This window comes from Rhipicephalus sanguineus, chromosome 1 (assembly GCF_013339695.2).
Source record: "Rhipicephalus sanguineus isolate Rsan-2018 chromosome 1, BIME_Rsan_1.4, whole genome shotgun sequence".
Taxonomy (NCBI): Eukaryota; Metazoa; Arthropoda; class Arachnida; order Ixodida; family Ixodidae; genus Rhipicephalus; species Rhipicephalus sanguineus.
In genome coordinates, this window is record NC_051176.1 from 170756338 (window position 1) to 170781469 (window position 25132).

The 25132-nt window shown below is 45.4% G+C and overlaps 1 protein-coding gene across 1 annotated transcript; it reads left to right on the forward strand.

The window, feature by feature from the left end:
* Positions 1–211: 211 nt before the first annotated feature.
* Positions 212–23597, forward strand: LOC119402183 (uncharacterized; the record flags this gene model as incomplete). The annotated part of the gene is given in 7 exon segments (XM_037669303.2): positions 212–407; positions 721–916; positions 1050–1240; positions 1933–2053; positions 6443–6588; positions 6680–6814; positions 23403–23597. Coding segments are annotated over 7 exon segments (1005 nt in total), but the record flags the coding sequence as incomplete, so codon positions are not given.
* Between the last annotated feature and the right edge of the window lie 1535 nt (positions 23598–25132).

The window sequence follows — 25132 nt, forward strand, 5'->3', positions numbered from 1 at the left end:
CAAGAACATGAATCAGTTGTGTAGCATCGGTCAATTAATCTGATGCAATAAGAAAAAAAAATACACTGCGGTTCATATATGTGCTCACACATTCAGTTTCTCGCATAACCACTACCCCTACCTTCTTACCATGGTGACAAGAGCATCAGACATTTTGCGTGGATTTGGTGTCTGCAGCTCTAGCAGTCGCACTAACACCTACGAAATGTTTTGTCCAATCACATTTCCCTTGACGCTGTTCTTGGGCGCAAAGAAAGGAGACGTACTTGGGACGGGTTTGAAGTCGTCACTACACTATGTGCATCGAATCGTAATTACGTTTGCACTCTCTGGTGTCAACAGCCGCGTTCAAGAAACGTGGGGAACGACTCGTTCAAAACAAACGAATGGATACCGGAAAGCTCATCGTGAGTTTTTCTTCGTAACATCGTAAGCGATATGCACGTTCAGGCTTAATAACGTCGAGAACCTCTTTTCACCAATGCCTGCTGAGCTAGCTGCTCCGGTAATGCTATTCAACCAGAAAAAAGTCTTCTATCAGCATTTGTTCAAAACGCAGCTTGCCGCGAAATATGCTTTGACAAGTTTCGACGTTACGGATGACACACATTACCATATTGCTGAAAGGAAAGCTCTTCAAACCTGCTAATGAAAATGCTGTTGTTGCGTCCGGCCGCCGTAAGTAGCCGTAGGTTAACACGTGTTCGTCTCTTGTTTCAGGCCCACCCGAGCGTTCGGGTCAGAGGATCGGAACACAGTTTCGAACCTGTCGAATGCGCGAGCGAAAAGTGCGGGGCGCTGCCGGTTCCTCATCTGCACTGTCCGTTCTGTAGCAAGAGCTCTGTGTTTAAGGATGCACGTATCGTGAAAGCGCACTACAGGGTCAAGCACGTGGACAAAGGACTGTATTTTGCTGGTGAGAATTAATTTGTATTTTTTGCTCTCATTATAGGCTGCGTTAATTCTCTAAACGAAAATAACCCTGCGGAAGGTGTAAACTATCTTGTAGATGAATACTTCCTCTTTTTTCCCCCCTTCTCTTCCTCCAGGGTTAAAAATGCTGCGATGCTCAGCTACATGCAGAATATCTGGAAGCATTAAGGGCGAAAAAAAGTTTCGAGGGCCCCACTGGCACTGCTACAAATGCAGGAATGGTTTTTGCAGGCGTGATGAAGCAATGAAGCATTTTGAGACACATTTCAAGTTGCCACAGACGACATTTCAGATTAACATAGTTCAGGTAAGTTCAGGTAATTGGTAATGCAATGTAATAAGTCGTTAAACGATAAAAAAAAAGTACATGAGAAACGTTGGCACTTGTGAATAGCTATTCTTATACTTAAGCTTGAAGACTGTATTTTTGCTAATGTTTTTCTTGAATAACCTATGTTATTTACCAATAAAACCCATTGTTTTGCTTTTCGTTTTAGGTGCACTGTTAACCATCTTACAAATGAAACACCTGTTAAGCTTTGGTTTTGTACGTTTTATTAAGCATTTGCCATTGGAATGAAGCATTTTATAGCTTGTTCATGCAGAATACATAGAAGACTGCATATTCAGTATGAAAGAGCGGTACTGTTGGTGTAGGAGGTATTCACTTAGCTCGCCCCGCCATGCAGCGCCCGCGAGTGCCTATGTCAGGCCAACATAACCATTGTCGGTCGTTCAGCGATCCGGCATATGCCAGTCTGATGTCATGAGCAAACATGAGAAGATATATGAAAACAACGCACGCAGCCGAGCACCTTGGTAGTAGTCATACAATGACGACCGTGCGTGTGACCACGGCTGTGGCAACTGCTGCTCTAGCGCCCCTTGCAGATGATGACGCACGAATACCTCCTATACTCCACCAGAATTTTACTGTATGTGCAGTCATATAAGAAACTGTACTTAGTTGCATTTCTTAACAGTGTCGTAATATTTCAGGATGTTAACGAAGGAATGGGACTTCAGTCACGTTTAGACAGCGGTTCGGTTGAACATTCAGAATGTCAGATGTCATCGGCATCTGATATTAGTACAGATATGGATTCAAACACTGCAGTCGGTAAGTCTGTGTTTTGAGTCACTCCTTACGCATCTTATTTAGTGTGATGTCAAAGCTGTTCACGAGAGCGATGGTGGTGCCAGCACAGCAGCCGCGGCGAGCGTCTAGGTTCACTACAGGGATGTGATGCTACACAGTTGTGGCAAAGTTGGTCTTCGGTGTTGTTGCGAGTCGTCAGCTTCTCGCGTGCACTGGTAAGGTGGTCAACCGTTTCCTTTAGGCGTAAGAGTTGGTCTCCTAGCTCTGAGACTCTTGCAGCGGCAATCGGTAGCTGTGCCAAAGACGAGCAGTCTCAGATGCGGTCAGCGAGTGCAGCTAGCCAATCGAAACTTGTATTGTCGGAGCCCACCAGTACCATGCGTGCAGACTGTGGGAGGAATTGTAAAAGCAGTTCATGCGAAATTGGGAGCTGGCTCTCATTTAAGGAGTGCTCACTAAGTACCTGCCGCATCTTGTGCAGCAGTTGTTACAGTCTTTGTTCACCAAGTTCCTCAGAAAGAAGCTGCTGGGGCCTACTCTGTTGCGATGGCTCCAGGTGCTGTAGGACAGCTCGTTAAAGGTTGTCGTATGCTATGGCAGAAGGCGTACTCCCAAGCAAGTCGTCTACGGCATCGGCGATGCCAGAAGGTAGCGTGGTGATGCTTGCAGGTACCTTGCTGTCTGTAAAGTGATGCACTGGAATTGAAAACAGGCTTCTGCTTGTGTAAACAAACTCGGTGTTTCTGGGGCCAAAAGCTGGGAAGCTGAAGTTCTGCAGTAATGACAGGAGACATAATCATGGCGTCGTCTCTGTCAGCTGGAGCAGTAGCAGCGTCAGGCATGGCTAGTGGTAAAAAAAAAAACTTAAATGTCCTGGGTCACCACTTCTCAGGAGCTTGGTTTGTGGAGGCAAGAAAAACGTATGTTTATATGGCTCAAGAACAGATAGTGGGCTGTCGTTTTATTCACAGGCAAGGACAGATTCCACCACGTGGTGGCGAGGACATCTGGGCGTTGGGATCATTGTCTCTCTACCGAGAAAGGGCAAGGCCTAACGACTCCAAAGCAAGGGGAACCAGTTCATGGAAGAACTGGGGAAGCCCCACAGTATTGTTCCAAGAGAACACATGTCCTGCAAGGAGATGGTCATGGGTAGTCGATTCCCAAAAGGGAGCAGCAGGCGTTCGCTACATACAAATGCAGAGTACTTTGAAGGTGATTGAAGTGTTATTTGAAAAAATTTGTACTTGATAAACAAATATGGGAATTCCAGTTATTTATGGGTCTCCCCTGATATTTACATCTCTGAAGAAGATGCATCTCCGGTCAGCAGTATTGCCAAGGCTTGCTCGGCTCGTTCGCCTCGCGCTGCTGGTCGCTGGCATCTTTCTGGACGGTGCTCTGCTCTGACTCACTGTGTTTATTCGTTAAGTCACCGAAGGATCACACCGCCAATAAACCACTTCACAGTTGGGGGAGGGCACAGGTCAGCAAACTCACTCATGGGCATAGGCGTGCGCAGAGGGGAGGAGGTCAGGAGGGCGGCCACCCCCCCTAGTCACCTAAGAAGACGGGGGGCACAAAGTCTGCCCCATACATTGACTTAATAGGGAGTGGGGGCGCCGCGATAAACCTTCGCCCCCCCCCCCCCCAGCCTGAAGGGGAACCCTGCGCAATGATGCCTATGCTCATGAGTCAACTCACTCAGACTCTGATTGAGGTGTGAGTCTGAGTGAGTCCGGCTGAGCAATATGTTGGTGAGTTTGAGTCGGAGTGAGTCCGGCTGAGAAAAAGTTTAGTGAGTCTGAGTCCAGTTGAGGAAAATTTCGGTGAGTCTGAGTCCGAGTGAGCTCTTGGAGCAAAATATATTTCTTGAGCGAGTCTCAGTGAGTTCCAATATCTTTGCCGACCTATGGTGGAGGGTGCTGAAGATCCCCATCAACTGAACCTGGAGCTGCGAAGCAGAACACTTCTGCCCATCATGACAACCAACGCAGAGCAATTGGCCCCTTCTGCCCAGTCCGGCAGCTACACAGAGTTCCTCGGTTGAGGGAACCATAGGCCTCCAGCGGTGCAGACGAGACAGACGTGGAAGACTGGTTTACCAATTACGAGCTGGTGAGCGTGCATAACAAGGATGATCCTGACAAGTTGACTCGTCATATTTTATCTTGCTGGCGTTGCCCAACTGGGGTATAACAATCACAAAAACGAGATTGCGACGTGGTCAGTTTTCAAGACTGCCTGTGGAACGAATTGCACACACTCCGTCTCATCGCTCGACATTGACTCCATTTCTTCTGAATTACGCAGTGACTCGTGGATCACATCTCTCTTCAGTTATCTTTCTGGATCATCTACCATTCCTGTATCTTGATTTCTCCGATGCCAAGCTGCACATTTCGCCATTCCTGATCGGCTGCTTCACCGACGCAACTACGCTCCCGCCGGCCGTAGATGGCTCTTGGTCATTCCCCGTAGCTTAAGATCACAAATATGTGCCTTTTTCCACGACGATCCGCAATGTGGCCATGCCAGAGTCTTTAAAACATACAAACGTCGCCGTCGCTACTACTGGCGCGGAATATACAATTTTGTACGAAAATTTGTTCAGTGTTGCCCGGACTGTCAGTGTCACAAATCTCCGCCTTTACGTGCATCTAGAGCCTTGCAGCCACTTCCGTGCCCTGCCAAACCCTTCGATCGCGTCAGCATTGATCTCTACGGCCCACTTCCACTGACACCGGATGGCAATCGGTGGATCATAGTCGCTGTGGACCATTTGACTCACTGCGCCGAAACTGCTGCTCTACCAAGTGCCACAGCGTGGGACGTAGCATCTTTTGTCCTACACCGCTTCATCCTTCAACATGGCGCACCTCTAGAACTCCCCAGTAACAGAGGTTGAGCCTTCCTTTCAGAAGTCGTCGAAGCTCTGCTTTCCGAATGCCACATTGTTCATCATTGGAGCACGGCATATCACCCACAGAATAACGGGCTCACAGAACGATTCAACCGCACCCTCGGTGATATGCTCGCGACGTACAAAACATCTGATCATGGTAACTGGGACTGCTTTCTTCCATTCATAACGTTCGCATACAACACCGCGGCACAGGCTAGCACCAGAAGAAAAAGAACGGCGACTCACTTCGAAGTCCCAGCTATTCCCCGGGATCTCTTGTATGACTGGCTGTTCCTTACTGAACTCCTGGGCTTTCCTCAAAACTTGTCCCAAAGTGCAAAAGCCCTTAGTGCGTCTTGGAGCAAACTTTCCCGGTGAATTTTCTCGTTGAGCCAGTTCCGAATCTGACATGCGCCAGTGTGGACGTGACCTTGTCCACATGGCTGGACTCAAGCCACACCATAGCACTCTGCCTCTAGACTCATAGGTCGCCAGGGTGGCTCTTTTTTGGCGGGGCGAATTGTGAAGAAGAAGACATGTATCCGGTCAGCAGCATCGCCAACACTTGCTCGGCTCGCTCGCCTCGCGCTGCTGGTTGCTGGCATCTTTCTGGACAGTGCTCTGCTCTGACTTGCTGTGTTTATTCGTACAGTCGCCAAAGGATCACACTGCAAATAAACCTCTTCTCACACCATTCACCCTGAAAGGGTTGGTAAGTACTCTAAAAGTGTAATTTAGAAGAAGGGAGTGTGTGCTACAAAAAACACACTTGCTCAAGTATGCCTGGCTTCTAATTTTGCTCAGTGGCAGCGCTGGTGGCTAGGTGACCTCATGTCATTTCCAGCACGTGTCACAGGCTGCACTTTGTGCCTTTCAATTAGCACCCATGCCTCAACAAGCATTCAATGGCTTTAAAGAAATCGGCTCCGCAAGGAGATTCATGTTATCCTTGGCTCACAGACACATTGCATGCCCAGCCTCAACCACACTCTTCTTTTCTAGGGCCATTGCAAAGTTTTATGGCACTCCATGTAACAAATTGAGAATGACATCATATGCAGTAGTGCCATCTCAATGCAAAAATACTGGGTACGAGCACCCATCTTCTGCCCCTCTAAGTTAATCTTATAGTGCCAATAATTGAAAATCTATGAATGTAAATTGAAGCCGAAAATAAAATAAGCAGAACTAAACAGCACCACCAAGTTTTCATTGTTATTTTGCTGTCAAAGCATCGTGACACAAATATAGGACAAATAAAAGCATTCATGGCGAATCAAAAATTCAAACGGGGAAGGAATGCTACCTTGCCAAATCTGCCTCCCTCTGTGAAGGGTATTGCCATCTTCCCTTTTGGGCTTTACCGTTGCACACTAAATATACAAGGTTGTATAATCACGCAAGGATCCAAGTGCAACTTGTGTACATAGCATCTGCAGTGTTGAATGTGCAATGTTAACGTAATGTCCTTGCACTATACATTATACTAAACCTTTGTATTGCAGCTGTAACAGTTGATATGACTGAAGAGCCACCAGGAAATCCTGGCTCACCGAACACTGCAGAAGAACCAACAACAGTCATGATCATTCAGGAGGAGGACACGAGGTCACTCTCATCGGACCCAGGCTGTATTATGAAGACCCGCGAGGTAAGACACCTCGTGGGTCTAAGTGCTACATTATATCTAAGTGCTACATTACTGCTTTCAATGGTCTATACACTATTTTTCAATGTTCCAGGAAGACCTTTCAGAGAAAAATATGTTCCTTGAAAAGCTCTTGGCTGAATTTAAGCAGCAAATGGACAATCTGAAAGCAAAGTATACACGCACTGAGAACATGCTCCAGCTGGAAATCATTTCTTTACGTCGCCAGGTAACATCTCTTTTGTTATTTATTTTACCTTGTAGAAAGTGCAAAGTAGAAGCACATAGAAGTGTGCATGGGTTGATGGGCTGATTGATTCAGCATAGTACTAGAACAGCAGTGCAAGCAAGACAAGGACAGGAGAAACATAAAAGTGATGCCAACATTGTGGTTTTATACGCCTAATGCGCGCCGACGGAAGCGCCGTAGGCGGCGAACTCAATCATTGCTCTCGGGAAAGCAAGCAGACGGCCGCCGTGGTTTCCTACGTCGTTCTACGTGTGTTTCCATGTTGTTCACGTTTCCGTAGTGAAATAAGCAACGTACGTCGTATGTGTGGTAGCCGAAACTTCAAGGGATGTCGAATAACAATTGCTGTGGAGTGGAGTGCTCAAACACCTACAAAAACGTGCCCGGAACACGGTTTTACTCACTTACTGCAAGGCCTCCTGAGCAAGAGCGACGGAAGCAATGGATCGCCGGTGTTCGTTGGCAAAGACGAGCCGCTTCGTCATTGTGCGGGTTAACACGTCGCTTCTCGTTCTAATGCTTTCGTTCTGTCATATCGGCGCTCGCTGGATGCACTCGATCATGTTGACACAGGTAGACAACCAAAGTTATCAGCCTGAGCATGCGTTGGTTTGGTTCGACCGCCGTGCAGGGCACTTCGCTCAAACGTTCTATATTTCAGAAGTGTTGTAGTTCGGGCGAGTTGGTCATCCATGAACTTTGCTTGTACTAGCGCGGTACATGTACCGTGCTATTACAAGCTAAGTTCTATATTTATTATTTACAGAAACAGAGATGCAGCAATGGTTGACTTCAGAAAGAACAAGAAGTGATTGAGACGTCACCTTTGTAAACAAAACAAAGCGGATGTTCACCACGACCTGCACCTCATAGCTGGATCTTGTTACGCTGGTCTGCGCGACGCACCTTTGATATTCACCGGCATGACGACTCATTCCACGCGGACGTTCGTTCTCCTCCGCAGTCGGTCATCACATGTCTTCTCGGCGACCCTCTTCAAAACGTGTCACTGTCATCTCTTGATACTTAACTCACAGCACTAGATCATCAAACAACACGTCTTCTGCGGTCGAGCGAACGATGCTATCACTAGAACGACATAACTTCTTCGCCGACTAACTCCTCACTGACTGACTCTGCCCCCGCGCGCTTGCTGCGCTTGCATTGCCTGTATCGGCTCGCACCTGGGTTCGGGAAGGTGCGTATGATTCGTCTGTGCGTAGCACAGCGAAAGCTAGGGAAAAGGCGAGATCCTCTTACCGATTCGTCTGCGGAATCAGACGGCGCCGCTGGCTCGGCATTGCTTTCTCGAATATCCCGATCTTTCGCGTTCGTTGGCTGTGTCGGTGGCGTCTTCTGCGGAGAGGGTAAGAGGCGCGCGGGCGCACTCCCGGCGCCTTTTTATACTTGTTTTTTCGATGCCCGCGCTCGGTCGCGCACGAACCGTCGGCGCCAGGCTTTCATGCCGTCGTTCGAAATCGGCGACGTGCGCTTAGTTAAGCGCTCGTTCGTGACAAACATCGTGCACAGGTCCACTTTCGTAGAGGCCCGCGCCTTTCCTGCAGCTGCCAGTGCAGAATTAGTTGTCTGGCACCCACACGAAGGGGAAATAGCAGCCGCGAACTTCATTCATCTCCTCGCAGCAAAGCTGTGCAAAGCGCTGTCGTCTGCTCGGCTTCCCGCACGTACTGTCGGCGGCGCCCGCTAGGTGGCTATCAGTGGCGCCTCTATAGGCGGTGCACAAGGCGTATATTTCTTGTGTCCTTGTTCTTCCTGTGCTCCTGCCCTAAGTGTTTTTTCTTTATTATAAGGTAATGATATTGTTCTAATATTGCTATATCATTAGACAACCCACTGACGAAATCATCATCATTTGTGCTGTGTGTACTGTAATTTCAAAGTGTTGGTAGTTGTTCACTTAAGGGGCTCTAATGACATCAGATGTTTCACTAGCTGCCAGCACAGTTTTGTCCATACGTCCACTCTAATTACTTCATATGATGTTTAAGTAAATCTTGCCGTGCAAGCATACTTTATCATAGGTAATGCAAAATGTGGAATTTTTTGTCTCATTTTAATTTCCTGTAAAAACTTTAGAGTACCTCAGAAACCTAGTACAAGGTTGAATGATTATATTTTAGGTTGTTGTATGATTCCAACTGGGGATATTGAGGAAGTGTTTTGAAAGTTCTATAGTCAACATCAGAGAGTCGTGCCCCGAAAAAAATGCGCCGTGCTATACAGCCTCGTTGATACATTTTCTCAGCTCTTACGCTCTGGAACACCAGTCCCGTTTAATTGCCATGAGGTCATGTCTATGACTTTCCCTTTTCCCGGCTGTTATGTCCATGAGCTTTGATGGCACCTACATAGACTGCTGCATGTCATCACTAAAAACAGTCGCAGTGCCTGCTATATGGCGGATGTTTAGGGAATAGCAGTATAGCCTGTTGTGTGCTGTTGGGACATAGTCAGATGGCCAACTGCCAGTTGGAAACTTAAATGCATGCACATAGGCTTCCTCAAGGGAACAGAAACCAGTGGACCATCTGCCCTTCACCTTTTCCACGTTCTTGCCATTTTGCTCACCTTCTTTTCTATACAGCTTTGCTCACTAAGAAAACTTCCCACGAGAAAAAAAAAAATCACAGCATATTGACGTGGTGAATGATGATAAGTGGGGCGAAGCTCCGGAGGGAATCATCGGTAAACCGTGAATGTTCCGTGTAACCCATTGTGACTAGATTGTTTGAGAACCACAATCTATCGCGCACACCACAACTATGGCCGAAACTGTTGTCAAGGAAGTCCCGCTGGAAGCGCGCGTTGGCGCCTTCGGGCAGAGCCCGCCTGATGCGTTTTGCAGCCACTTCACGTGCCCGCACAGCCTCGGGCTCTGCCTGCTGGTACGCGTGCTTTCTCGCCGCTTCACGGTCCTTCACATTTTGAAGATCCGATTCGCACCGCAGCTGTGCAGCTTCGGCCTCACGGGCTCGAATGGCGGGGTCTTCGCGCCGCAGCTCTGCAGCTTGTCGAGCAGCTCGGCCTCGCGGGCTTGAACGGCGGGGTCTTCTTGTCACAGTCGTGCAGCTTGTCGAGCAGCTTCGGCCTCACGGGCTCGAACGGCGGGGTCTTCTTGTCGCAGCCGTGCAGCTTGTCGAGCAGCTTCGGCCTCGCGGGCTCGAATGGCGGGATCTGCTTCGCGGCGTCGACGTGCAGCTTCGGCTTCGCAGGCTCTCACCTCAGGATTCCGTCTGCGAGCGCGCGCTGCCGCCGCCTTCCGTGCCCTCCGTTCCTCAGCCTTTTCTTCCATCCGGCGACTCCGAGCGAAAGAGAAAGCGTGCCGAAAGGGAGCCTCTTGGCGCGCTAACACGCGCCATCTAGGGATCATTCTTCATATTATAGAGCGAGCCATACAGCACCATCTCTTAGGTTTAGTCAACTATACTAAAACTAGCACCATCTAGCGATATTATATGCAATTATATATATATATATATGTATATATGGAGCGAGCGCCACCAACGCCACCTAGTGAGCACTTCACGAACGAACTAGAGGTGGCTACTACAAACAAACGGAGGATGGACAGACCCATGGCATAAGGAGCTTCGCCCCTAAAAATTTTTGATGGATGTTACGTTTCCCAGGATCATGTGTTTTCCTTTTTCCTAGATCCCTAAGGAATATAACAATGGGGTGTTAAATGGAACCTGAACGGACCAGGAGAATATTTTCAGTCTAACAGGAGTTCCACTTACTGAGAGATGGACAGGGTTACAGAATTCAATTACGAAACGAATCTTATTAAAGTCAGTTGTTACATTTAAGCAGCAATTCCATTTAAGAGATTTCTGTTTACTGAGAGTCGACTGTATGTACTTTAGTCCTTTCTTTCTTGAAAAAGCTCTTTTTGTCTCTAGTATGCACAGAGACAGGTGCGAGCTGCCTCAGGAATTGATGAGCAACACATCATGGCTGGGTTGGCATTGAGTACCAACAAGGCTAACAGGCATTAAAAGGTTACCAAGTTAAAATTTGGCTGCCGACATCTTGTATCTAAATAAAGGGCAGGGTGCAAAAGGTGACAAATATGGTGCCATTTCAGGGCATAAATTACTGAAAGATTATGAACTTATTGATATTTTTTGTGAACCACCGCATCTAGCAACCAAGCAGCATAACGTGCTTAACACGTTATGTGACGTTAGTCATATCAGATACTACTTTTCTTAACTTGTTTTACATAGATATACATGAAGACAGGACAGACAAGACAGGTAGCGCTAAATAGTGCTTTCACTAAGCAAACTGCTTTTGAAAATGTTGTATGAAGTCCAGCCATGATAGGATTCTACTGTGTTTGAGTCATTTCTTTGGACATTGTCGACCATTGCCTGCGTAGTGCGCAGTTGCTTTGAGCTGTACCGTATTTACTCGATTCTACCGTGCCCTCGATTGTAACGCGCACCCGTCTTCCGCGACCAAAAAAAAAAAAGTAATACATCGATTGTAATGCGCACCCATTTTTCGTGAGAGAAAAGAACAAAAAAAGTCCGTAGGAGTCAAACTTCGCACATTCAGAAGAACAAGTATTTGGGTTTTAAAGAACTGAAGTTTCAAAAAAGTAAAACACAAAGTCAAAAAGCGGGCCTTGCCGCTAAAACTGTCACCACTACGACGGCGATACGAGTCGCGTAATGGATCAGTCCTCGTCGCTGTCGGACAACTCCTTGTCGCTGTCAACACTCTTCGATTTCGGGAAAATGGCCCTGCTTTGGTCCACTGAAACCTTTTCGTGAAGCTTTGCTGTAAAAAATCTGCTTCTGTTTGCGCCAGTCTCGCACGCACGTTTCGGGAACTCCGAACTATATCCGAACGACCGCGATGCGGCCCGATTTCCGCCCGTCTCTCTGCACATGTAATAACTATTCTTTTAAATGCGGCATCGTGGTACACTCGTCGAGTATTTGGAGTCGGCACTTCCATGCCGTCGATGCGAACGCAGAACGGGATGACAATCTCCTCGGCACACGTACGAACTGAAAAAATGGCAGAAATGGCCAAGGTAAAGTGAGCTAGAATAGGGTAGTGGGCTCACTCGCCGGCCGGTGCTATGCATTGCGGTGACGCCGCCAATGTCACAAAAACGTGCTTCGCCGCGCCTCCGCGGCGCTGGGGCAGTTGCTGCCTGTTTGGAGTGGCGGTCGGTGTGTGCGAGTTTTGTTTTTTTTTTTAGAACTCTTCGCGCATTGCATTCTCAATCTGCTAGGTTCTTCTGCGAACAGCGATGTGGCCTGACAAGCAGTAACCGTCTCACGAGGTTAAAATGCTTCCGCGGCGGCAAAACCACTGTGTTGCGCCAGGCTGTCGGACAGGTTACGTCCACTTGAAGGGCAGCACGAAGCCGTCTTTGTTAGGCGTTCCAAAGGATACAGCCCTGAGGAAGCCCTGGGAAAAGAATTTGCATCGAGCGGACAAAGCACTGGACAACACATCTGCCGTGTGTCAACTTCATTTTGAGCCGAAGTATGTGCTACGGTACTACGTGCATATATAATCGAAGGGAACGAAGTACGCACACCACGTGGGGAAACCTTGCCTACGATAGGACGCTGTGCCTACCATCCGGCCTAACTTGGCGTCGTATTTGACCAAGAAGACACCACGAGAAAGACCGACCCGAAAGAGAAAGCGATCAGGAAGCGTTCAGGTACGTTCTTGTACCATTGGCGATACTGTTCAAGCAACTGTGCCCAATATATGATGAATAAATGTTCATGTACTTGTGCCCAGTACTTGAGGAGAGTGGCTTCCTGTTTTTCTTATCTGTGGATTTTTAGTCTTTGTGTAGGAATATTCAGTGCAGAAATAGCCAAATTACAGAGCCAAGGTACTGGAGATCTGCAGAAAGAATGGGCAGCTCCAAGTTTTTAAATGCTGTGGAATGTATAACATTAAGAGCTCGTGGTAAACTCTCGAGTGTGTGTCAAGGTCAGCATCGGCAGTAATTTCACACGCTCGTAAAAGGCATGCGTGACGAAAGTAGTGCCCAAGAAATGCAAAGAATCCAGTTTATTACAATTGATAGCCGTAAAACGCATTAGCTTTGAAAAGTTCGCCATCGCTGCTTATCACTCGTAAGAGCAATTTATATGCATCTCAAATTTGCGCAGCATCCCTTGCATGCATCGAGTTCTGCATGCAGATGGTTACCATGCCTTACGCGCGCATGTAGGCCAACGCACCTAGCTCGCGCTAGTTTTCTTTCTTTATTTTTTATTGTCTCAGCGACATCAGCATCACCGTTTACACTGCCAAAATTAGCGTACATTTCCGTCCAGTGCATATGATAACAGCGCACAAAAAAGCATGACTTCAGTTGCGCACAAACGCCTCCGTCAGGCAGTGCCCTACATTTAAGTCGCTAGTGGCGCCACCACACATGTGACATACCGTATTTACTCGATTCTACCGCGCCCTTGATTGTAACGCGCACCCGTTTTCCGCGACCAAAAAAAAAAAAGTAATACGTCGATTGTAACGCGCACCCATTTTTCGTGAGAGAAAAGAACAAAAAAAGTCCGTAGGAGTCAAACTTCGCACATTCAGAAGAACAAGTATTTGGGTTTTAAAGAATTGAAGTTTCAAAAAAGTAAAACACAAAGTCAAAAAGCGGGCCTTGCCGCTAAAACTGTCACCACTACGACGGCGATACGAGTCGCGTAATGGATCAGTCCTCGTCGCTGTCGGACAACTCCTTGTCGCTGTCAACACTCTTCGATTTCGGGAAACTGGCCCTGCTTTGGTCCACTGAAACCTTTTCGTGAAGCTTTGCTGTAAAAAATCTGCTTCTGTATGCGCCAGTCTCGCACGCACGTTTCGGGAACTCCGAACTAGATCCGAACGACCGCGATGCGGCCCGATTTCCGTCCCTCTGTCTGCACATGTAATAACTATTCTTTTAAATGCGGCATTGTGGTACACTCGTCGAGTATTTGGAGTCGGCACTTCCATGCCGTCGATGCGAACGCAGAACGGGATGACAATCTCCTCAGCACCCGTACGAACTGAAAAAATGGCAGAAATGGCCAAGGCGCGTAGGAGGCGGCCATTTTGAAATGTCGATGGCAATACGATAACGAGTTTCTTTTTTTTTTTTCGGTACTCGATTCTAACGCGCATGCGATTTTTGGACTCATTTTTCCGGAAAAAAGGTGCGCGTTAGATTCGAGTAAATACGGTACCCGGCGTCAAGCAGGGGACCCCAGCAAGCCCACTACCCTATTCTAGCTCACTTTAGCCAAGGCGCGTGGAGGCGGCCATTTTGAAATGCCGATGGCAATACGATAACCGAGTTTCTTTTCTTTTTTTCGGTACTCGATTCTAACGCGCATGCAATTTTTGAACTCGTTTTTCCGGAAAAAAGGTGCGCGTTAGATTCGAGTAAATACGGTAATCTTGACAACCATGTCTTGTGCCCAGACAAGCGTTGTGGCTTTGGAATACGATTTGTGAAGCACCAGGCACACTGCTGAACCCAGGCAATACTACGTGAATTAAGGGTGTAGGAACAGTCAGGCGAAACACTCCATTGCGACCAAAAATATGCCTTGACATTGTGACTTTGCTTGTTTAGAACATTTAGACGGGCCTTGGATGCTGTGTAGCTCGAACATGTCCCTGAACTGGCAGCACCTGCGTGACACTGTCCCTGCATCTGTACCTGCTCTCTTGGGTAGTCATGCTCGTTGGTGTGCAACCAGGTGCAGGCTTGCATGCTGCTAGTGTGCACTCGTATATTCAATGAAGCCATAGCGCTGAAAACACAGGGACCAAGCAAGAGGAAAGGTCCTTGTGCTTCAGTACTATGACTTCATTGAATGTATCGAACCAACTAGCTCAAAAGTCTGTGCTCTTGTGCTCATATACTGCCTAAAACACAGCCATCTGTTCGAAACTATTTGAAATAAGCATTGAGTATTAGAATTCACACATATTCCAAGTTGAATTCCGATGCTTTCTTCATTTGACATGGCATGACAAGAACTTTATTGGAGCCCTGAGGAACTCGAATCTGGGGAGCCGGAGGCCCCCAGATCAAGTTGGTGGCTCCGCCCACGATGGGACTGGAAGTCCAAGTTCCATTTGTTCACTTTTTTTACTGTTGTGGTGAAAAGCTGCTGTGCCAACAGACATGCAAAGTGTGAATAATGGTTGCAGTAATTAGCAAAGCCTGAGAAAGCCGAGGCATACTGCTAGGAATCTGTGGGCACCTTGGACTGAAAAGGTTATAAAGCATCCACACAAACGCCCATAGCTGGAGAGTTTCACATTGTGTCACATATCTCGAAAAGGGTGTAGTTCTCACCAGGCTGTATACAGCAGATACAGTGTAGTGACAAGAGAATGCAAAAACATGCACACATGATTAAGGAGCATATGAGCAGCAATGATAGACTGGCTTATGACAGGCACAAATACATGCAGGCACTGTGAAAGGATGAATGAGTGCTAAATTTCTCGCAAGCAAATACCTGCTCCACATGAGGAACACAGGCCAATGTATTCTCTGCCACTTGATTTAATGCTTATTCTTATCAAGAGGTATTTTTCCAATTGACCTTCATTTGAATGAACTGGCTCTTTCATAGTCCTCACTACCATCACATTTTCAAGGCTGCATTCTGTAGCTCTGTGTATGTGTGTGGATTGAAAATTTTAATGTCTAGAACAGCACTTCAATAGTCAACTCTGAATTATGTTAGGCCATCTGACCATATTGCCACGCCCGCTTCTTCTTTTTGAGAAGCGAGCGTGACAATATGTGCAGGTTGATTTGCATTCACTCAGATGTATGGTCACTGAATATATTGGTGGTCGCATGTTTGTCAATTATTGCATCAACCCAACCTTGCTGTCTACACTTATATTTATACACAGACATACACAGTGATTGCTGACTAATAAAATGAGCCAAAAATGTGAAATAACGAAGTATTTTGACTGGAAATGTTTCATATATTACCAGAGAAATAGGTAAGCTTTCATGCGTACTATATTGGAAACATTAGTAAGGGTTGCTGTGTATGGAACAATTTATTTGCTGCAAATCAAACTTTTAGTCTGAATTTCTGATTCAGTTGAACAAATCTACAAGATTTAGTTGGGACCATATTTTTCATGTGTTCTGATGCCACTTAATTTAAATAAGGCTTTTGTTATCTTGCACTTCCTGGCCTATTAGACGAGAGGCGCATACCTAGAAACTGCTAGACAAATGCATGGATCAGGCATTGATTAGTAAGAATGTGTCAATGCTAAATACTCACTGTTGTGTATGCTGATGGGTGGCAGTGTTATATCAAAGAATTAGGATCTCATTTTTACTGGTTCCATCCCCTGAAACTATACATGCATGCAACTGCACATTCTACTGGGCGTTGATAAATTTACGGGGACATTCTGATAAGTTTACTGGCAGAGTGTTTAGCGCAACTCGAAGTAAAAAGTAGCGGTAGAAGGCAGGACAAGACGACAACATGAGCGCTAACTTCCAACTGGTTTATTATTTTGTGACTCCGATGACAATGTTATACACCCAGCGAACCATGTGACATACATGGCTACAGGGGCGGAAGTTCTGCGCCATTTGCACCACGCTGTGCCAATCCGCTTCTGCTGCGCCAGTCTGCTCCAAAATGCATTATTGCGCCAAAACTGCTCCCAGGCGGCCTTTGGTGCCTTCATGTGCCACTGTCATCCTTGGCGTGGCGCGCCCGAGCGAGCTCATATCAACCTGACGTGCTCTCCGTGACATTCGTTACGGCACGAGAAAGCTAGCGAACAGTACAGGGCAGGAGAGAGCTAGCTACTGGAAAGTAGCTGCTCAGTCACCTTTCTATTGTCACACCGGCGGTGATGGAATTTTGTGAAGATTTCACTTCTCTCGTCTTCTCATTTGTACATTTCAGCTGGTGTTTCGTTAATATGAACATAAAAAAAAAATTCTTGGGAGTGTAGTTGGGTTTAACTACGCAGTGCATTGCTTATTCCTATTTTCCTCTGGGTTCTCATTTTGACTGTGGGGCTTTAAGAACAGGAGCATTAGCTTTTTAAACCCACGAAACACGAAACCTTCATAAAACATTTTATAGAGGTTTATAGAGGTTCTAAAGAAGTTTTATAGAGGTTTTGTGTTTCATGGGAAGTTATTTTGTCGAGTCTCAATTTGTTTAGAATAAAGGTAACATTTATTAGCTTAAATCTTGTCTTTCTTCAGTTGTTGTTCATGTCAGCTGCAAAACATGAACGTTTTTCATTCGTGTGAGGTCTACCGTAGAATTCAGAGCAAGCATCAACCTCGCCCCCAACAAGCCACAGTACCGGCAAAGTGGAGGGAAGCAGGGGGCGGATTCCCGGAACGGCACGTAAATTCAAGATGGCGGCGGCAAATTTTGCTCCGAAAAAGAAAAAAAAAGATGCATGCGGACTTCCTCACAAGTCTTCCCGCTTTCCTTTGTGGCACGACGCATAACAACGACCCTCAAGCACAACAAATGCAATGGCAATGCAATCAAACCGAGGGAAGCATGACATGGAAGCACCTCCAATGATGTGCCAACGCAGCAACGCTAAGCAACAAACACCAGTCTCGAAGGCCTTACATTAGCTGACTGCATCGTCATAGTTACGATCTTGGAATACAGATCTCGAAGGCCATGCTTTTGCTCACGGGACCCTGAAAATCGTCATGGGTGTCTTGCGCAAAGTGTGGGGTGGGATCATTATTCGGGAGAACAAAGAAGCAAATTTTTACAACAAATTTCACCCGCAGGTGCTTAGAGATTGGCCTGCTAAGCAGGATTGGATGGGAATTCAAGAAGGCTACTGTTGCATTGACGCTGCATAATCTGGTACGAAGAAAAGGCGGGGGGGGGGGGGTGCGCTCTCCCGGAATGGCGTGAAAATGTGAAATTAGCAGTGAAATTCGAAACGACGCTTGCTCGAAATTTTACAGTAGTCAAGTGTAGCTATCCAAAGCATCACTTATCTCTTGTTTTATCTTAGTTACTGCTGCGCAAGCTGTGATGCTTTAATCATGGAAACATATTAATTTGTGGCAAGTACGGTCGGTTCATCAATATTCGATGTTTAGTAAAAACCATTTGAATTTTTTGTGTTTACCAGAAATATAAATTGCATTGCTCCAAGACACACCTCTTGGTGCTCCAAAGCTGCTCCAAAAGACTGAAGCCCGCTTCCACCCCTGTGGCTAACAAACAAGGAAGAACAAGAACACATTAACAGATTTTTAATCATTCAGTCGACATGCGCGGGCAGTCCGAGAAAAGCCAATTCTGTGCTTGAAAGGGCTACAGATGGTGAGCTTACATATGCGTCACTAAGCGTTTTGATAGCTTTCGCCTCAATGATTTCCCATGTGAGCTGATTGTAGCTGCGACTCGGGATGACACCTTTTTGGAAACAAGGTGCACCAACCACATGTTTTGCAGCATACCACAAGAAACCCACCAGCCGTAACATTATTCTCAGCGTTTTTGCAATGCTCACGCGGCTTATCATTCCAGTCTGTCCAACAGAATATTTTCCACATGAGAGCGGAAATCTATAAGTGGCACCACGTGTGCAGCTACCCAACTCAAGTCTGTTTTTTAGCACAGCTGGGATGAGTCGCCTTGTTCTGATTAGTGAGCTTACAAATTTGCAGCAGTTTGTTTGGGGCAGAAGAAAACAACACGAATATCCATTCTCTTAGCAATTTTCTTCATGCTGTGTCACGCATTATGATTGACTGTCTATAAATGCATGAAATTCACAGTTTGATGCCAAGGTTCTGGAGACCAAATTTAATTAAAGCTAGTGGGAGTGTTACAATCAATTAGTGTAGTGTATTTTAAAGCAATTAATTGTAATTACAATGTAAATAATTATCGAATTCTTGAACAGTCAATCATGCTATAATTCTTCATACACCGAGCTCAACAACCCTCTCAAATTACATGCGATATTTATCTGCTGGCAGCAAGCATTCCTAAAAGGTAAAAAGATATTTTGAAATTCCAGCCAAAACGCCCCACGTCTGTCATGTAAAACACTTTACTGCCTTCACCAAAGTGATCACGTGTAGCAAAATATTTCACCCAGAAGTGATATAAAGGACATCAGGAACAAGAATGTTGAAGCTACCATGAGCTCAGTGTTTGTGGTCTCTTCCTTGCCAATAGTGCATAGAAATGGCAAAAGTAAGTCACGTCTCCAAATGAGGTTGCTGTGTCACAAAGGTATAACATGTCATTGAGTCATGGAACAATAAACCAGTAGGAAGTTAGTACTCACACTGTCGTCTTGTTTTCTCTTCTACCCCTACCTTTGTTTCCTTTTACTATGTTTGAGTTGCGCTGAACACTCAGAACGTCATGGCATACCAACTTGCACAAACTGTTACTCTTATGTAACTGGGACATTTTCACCACATATGGTGTTTTGAATAACATGGTTCTGCCCAGGCTGCCTTCCTAGACACTAAATCAGTCGGGATACCTAGCTCTCCATCGTGACAGCAATAAATAAATGGTCAAGTCTGGCATCAATCAGTGCCATGTCATGCCTGCCCGTGACAAAGTACAAGCACTGTGTTCTTATGATTGGGGTCGATTTTTAGGAGCTTGCTCGCCAAGCTTCTTATGCTCGCGCCTTGTCCGTGCCCGCCGGCGTGTACACTTCTCATTGGTCCCGCCAGGAGCGCAGCTGCGCTCTCTCCGGTGATTTCAAGAATGCTCACTAGATGGCGCGCCGCTGCTCAAGGCGGCACACATCACGCTCGGTGGAAGCGCTAGTTAGGTGACTGCTCGAGGGCCGCGCCTCTCAGGAGCGCAGCTGCGCTCTCTCCAGTGATTTCAAGAATGCTCATTAGATGGCGCGCTGCCGCTCAAGGCGGCACACACCATGCTTGGTGCAAGCGCTAGTTAGGTGACTGCTCGAAGGCCGCGCCTCTCGTTTGGCTCGCTTCCTTTCTCTTCGCCGGGAGCTCACTAAGTGAACGCTCTTCGTTGCTGCTCCGCAGCATGAACACCCCAGCCAAGGCAGCAGCGCGACGGGTGATGTTCTCTGCTTCAGGGAGATGTGGAACGCTGGCAACATGCACATCAATGCATTCGTTCCAGTTGTCTGCACCAAAGAAGCGGAGCGTCCTGCGGGCGATGTCGGGATCTACGTCAAGCTACCTGATGCGGCTGAAGATCTCGTGTTGCCAATAACCAGCCACAGCCATAACAGGGAGCACGCTGCTGTGAAGCTCTCATCCGGGATAGTAGTCATGGCCATGTACTTGGCACTGAACTTGTCCCGCTTGCAAGTCTGCGAATTACTAGAGACGCTGTACCATGCAACTCGTTGCTTCAAAAGCGACTACGGTAGTTTTTCGTTGTACGATATCAGTAACTGAGCGGCGGTTTGGTACCACTGCCCTGATATTTTACGTGCTGAGCAGTTTTTATAAATTTGTCATAAAGTAGGCAATGCAGTATATGCAATGCAAGTATACTGTATTGGTGTACTTGATCGGGCAGAGTACGTGTACTTTCGTCTGAAGTATACCCGCCACGTTGGTCTAGTGGTTATGGTGCTCGACTGCTGACCCGCAGGTCGCGGGATCAAGTCCCGTCCGTGGCGGCCGCATTTTCGATGGAGCGAAAATGCTTGAGGCCCGTGTGCTTAGATTTAGGTGCACATTAAAGAACACCAGATGGTCAAAATTTCTGGAGCCCTCCACTATGGCGTCTCTCCTAATCAAATCGTGGTTTTGGGACGTTAAACCACAATAATTATTATTATTAATTATTATTATTATTATTATTATTATTATTATTATTATTATTATTATTATTATTATTATTATTATTTCGTCTGAAGTATTTCAGTTATTTGGGAACGTATGTATGTTGACACACGTGTGCTCATGTGTGTGAACGATTTTGAGGTAGGCACCGCGTTTGTGCTCAAACTATTACTGCGTGTTTTAAAGCATAACCGTATATCTACACTCGCATGCTGCGCTCGAGACCTGCCTCTCACCATTCCCAGTGTTTGCCCATTTCTACTTATTGCTTTGTTCTATAAACTGCGAAATATCTTGTGTCCATTTGCAAAAGAATTCAAGAACACAATCACTCGACAACTGGTAACAAACGCATCGCTGAATTGCACGTGTTTCCTCTCCGATTACACTGAACAGCAGGCACCTTGAAGCAATGAAGAGCTAGGCCTCGAACCGGAAGTACTGTAGTAGACGACGCGCCGTTTTGCTATCCACCTATTAACTCTGTCGTCAGAGTTTCAATGCTGCCATGCCTATCTGGGATGCTCAGAAACATCGAGCCAGAGTCTTTCAAGTTGGTGTATTACAAAATATGAGGGTGACCACTTTCCTACTAGTGAAATGAGAGACAAATTTACTGGGGAGATGGGGAGACACAGTGCAGTGAGAAGTTATCTACCATAATTTCTTTTTTACCTTTGGTCAGAAATTTTTTCTTGTAATATTTTCTCATCTCTGAAACAGGGAAATAGAGTAACTGATACAAGTTAAAGTTCAAATACATATCTGTGTACTAAACAAAACCAGTTTATACATCATTAAAATATGCTCCAACACGAAACAAAGTTAGGTATTAATATCAACATAAAAATTCGGCAACTCACAAAATAGTCATTCACCAAACAGCTGTAGCTTAGTTTCTGCGCGTTACTGATTAAGAGCCTGGGAAATATTCTATGCTGCTTGTTTTACTTTCTTGAAGTCTTATTACTTGTCTTACTTTCTAAGTCCTATATATATAGCTGTCACCAGAAGCATTTGTCGCCACTGTTAACTGCGTGGCTAGCTGACTTTTTTTTAGAAGCTTGGAGTGCTTGCAGCTAAGGCATCTCCTGACATGGTGGTCAGATGCAGGTGAACTCGAGGCACTGCCGAACAATTAGTAATAAAGTGTCAAATGCAAGACATTTTTGAAGATTTTTGTATCTCTTGCGGGACGCGGGACAGTAGCCCTCAATGCAGAATGGGTGGTCACCCTATGAAATATGTGATACAGGGCACGTAACAGTTGTCCCGAGCCTGTAAATATGTTCTTTAGATACATTTCCCACATTTCTAGCATTATAGGTGGCACTTTGTAACAAGTGCAAACTACACTCCATGTGGCAGTGCATGTTCATATAAAGTGGATGCCACCTAATACTGAGCCTCTTGGAATTAGTACATGCACCACCCTCGCTATGGTCATGATCAGTACTGAGTATCATGTAGGGCTAGGCCTAATCTGGCCAGGCCATATAAAAGTTAACAGTTTAGCTACACTTGGTCTTGAACTCTATATAATTGCGATTGGATGGACACACATGGTAAAATGACAGTAAACATGTATGTGTGTGTGCAGGCTCATCATACAAAGAGACTTAAAGCCTACACATGTTTTGCAATAATGCAATAGTACTAGAATGGAAGCAATAGCTGGTATGAATCAATAAAGAGTGGGATCGTATGACTGCATTGTGTTGCTGTATAATGGATGTCTACTCACAATGAACATAGCATGGTTGTGTACTGTAGTCGCAGAGTGCTTCATTGGATTGTGTGTGAAATGTCACGTCCCGTCATACTATAGGATAGTGAGTAGAATACATCGGTTTTACTGCTCCCTTTCTCTTATTAATGCACCATTAATTGCATCTCTTCAAGAGAGCATAGGACAGAGGCCTTTCTCTACCCTTGCTATAGAAAGTTTTGTCATTAATAGTTTTACAGTTTTTCTGCTTCAAGCTTGGTAACTGTACAGCTTCATTGTTTCGGATTCCAGTACCCGCAGTGTACTTATTGTTGCTGCAATCAACTGTAATGTCGCTGCATGTGGACTTTGGGCAGGTTAGGTTTCATTGCCTGAAATTTCTATTTGCCGGCTGCAGGGTCACACCAGCTTAAAATGTATAAAGCCATGGCAAATCTTTCTTTTTTTCATCCTGCTTTGCATCAAATAAAGAGCGAGGCAGCAAGGGATATTTTATTGCATATTGCTGTTCTTATTTTGGTGGTATGGAGGCACAAAATTGACAGTAAAATGTCTTCGTTGTTACAGCATCATGATTCCATTACAACACATGTTTTTTAGAGTCACTTAAGAAATTCTGCTGTGCTCAAGAGCACAGCACATTCTTAAAAACAAAATAAATTTTGATGCTGAGAATGTGTTCAAACAGGAACTGATCCTAATTAAAGCAAAAAAAGAACGTCTACATGTCAGTGGTCTTGGTTAGGTTATGATGGTACATCAGTAAATTTGGTGCATTGATAAACTTGTAGTGAGGAAGTGATGTCCTGTTATAATAAGTATATTCGCTTGTTGATTGGCTGAACAGTTCTGATTAATCTGTCTTGGTATATGAAGGTAGAGGATATTTTCGAATGTGTCTCCAGCATATGCTCCATTCAGTGCACTTAGGCTTTCAACAGTTGCACGTCATTCATGTATTTTTTTGTTGCTTCTAGCTGGAAAAGAAGAACACTGAACTTGAAAATTTGAAGAGGCAGCAGACAGAATTACTGTCTTCCAAGACTCCCCAGTTGAATAGCTCTCTACAGAAGCTACTCAAAGCTATGCAGAGCCAACATTCTGAACTTCTCGTGCAGCATATAGCTCAAGCACGAAATGAAGCCTTCCAGAGTGCACTGAATGAACTTCAGGTAAGTGTACAGTATGATTTCGCAGTTTAGTAAATTTGGTCTTATGATTCATGGAAATGTACGCACGTAACGTTAGCATCGGCTTTTTTTTTTTTTAATTAGAAACTACTCCTTTTTGGTATTCATTGAAGGAGATAATTTTCGGTGATCATATTTTCTTTCTAAGTTCTTTTAGTGTCTTTGTTAGGATTCTTTACCAACACCCTATCCAAAAGCATAGGCTTAGTATGGGAACTTACCTGAATGATATGAATGCAGTCAAACCTCCATATGAAAAAGTTGTTTTAGCTGCAAAATACTTCGTTATATTGCGAATTTTGTTAAATGAACTTTTTTATGTTTCAGCAGTAAAAAAAAGTCATAGCTTCTTATGTCATTCCTAGTGATGGTACTATTTCATTAAAAGCTACCTGCACTCTAATTATTGTGCAGTTACCTACACTCTACACTCTAATGCATAATTGTTTGACTAGGCACTTAAAGTACATGGAAGCATGGCATTCGAGATCAGAAATCGTTAAACCAAGGAAAGCACCATTTGAACTAAAACAAATTGTTGGCATATTCTTTTCAAGCTTTAGTACACCTCAGCATCTTTTTTAGAGATTTGCTTCTTTTACTTTGAACCAATGATCTGAAGTCTTGTTGGGTTCCTGCAAGCTGCCCTCGCATGGTTTTCGAGATGAGCTTCTTTTACTCTGATGTGTGGGTGGCCTCGTGGCAGATGGCGCAGTGGTGTATCCTGCATGTGCAACTTGAGTGCACAATGTGCACACGACAGCTCTTGCTGCCCGAACATTCCATGCGAAAGGATGTGTACATGTTACTTCTGCCCCAGCCAAATTTCGTAAGAATTTTGCTAAATTTACTAGCCACGGAGGCCCTAAGTACTAAATGCTTGAAATAGCCAAAAACTTCATTAAATCGAAGACGTGCGAAGAAATTACTTTGTTAGAAGAAAAAAACATAGTTTTCAACGCAGCTAAGATTGGGAAATGAAAATGTTTAATTACATAGAGGATTTCATTATATTGAGGTTCATTATGACAAGGTTTCCTCCGCCACGGTGGTCTAATGGTTATGGCGCTCAACTGCTGACCCGAAGGTCACGGGATCGAATCCCGGCCGTGGCAGCTGCATTTTCGTTGAAGGCGAAAATGTTTGAGGCTTGTGTAGTTAGATTTAGGTGCACGTTAAAGAACACCAGGTGGTCGAAATTTCTGGAGCCCTCCACTACGGCGTCCCTCATAATCATATTATGGTTTTGGGACGTTAAACCCCAGATACTATTATTATGTCAAAGTTTCACTGTACTACTTTTCATTGTGAGGAATTTTTACAGGTTATAGTTCCACAGGTGTCAGGTTATAGTTAAAGGGACACTAAAGGCAAATATTAAGGCAACGTTGATTGGTGAAATAGCGGTCCAGGTTCCAAGGAAATGCTTATTTTGAAATAAAATCACGTTTCAGTGGTCCACATGGCGTTGGGGGCACTTCAAATCACCTGCCTGAATGAGCCTTCTCACGTAGCAG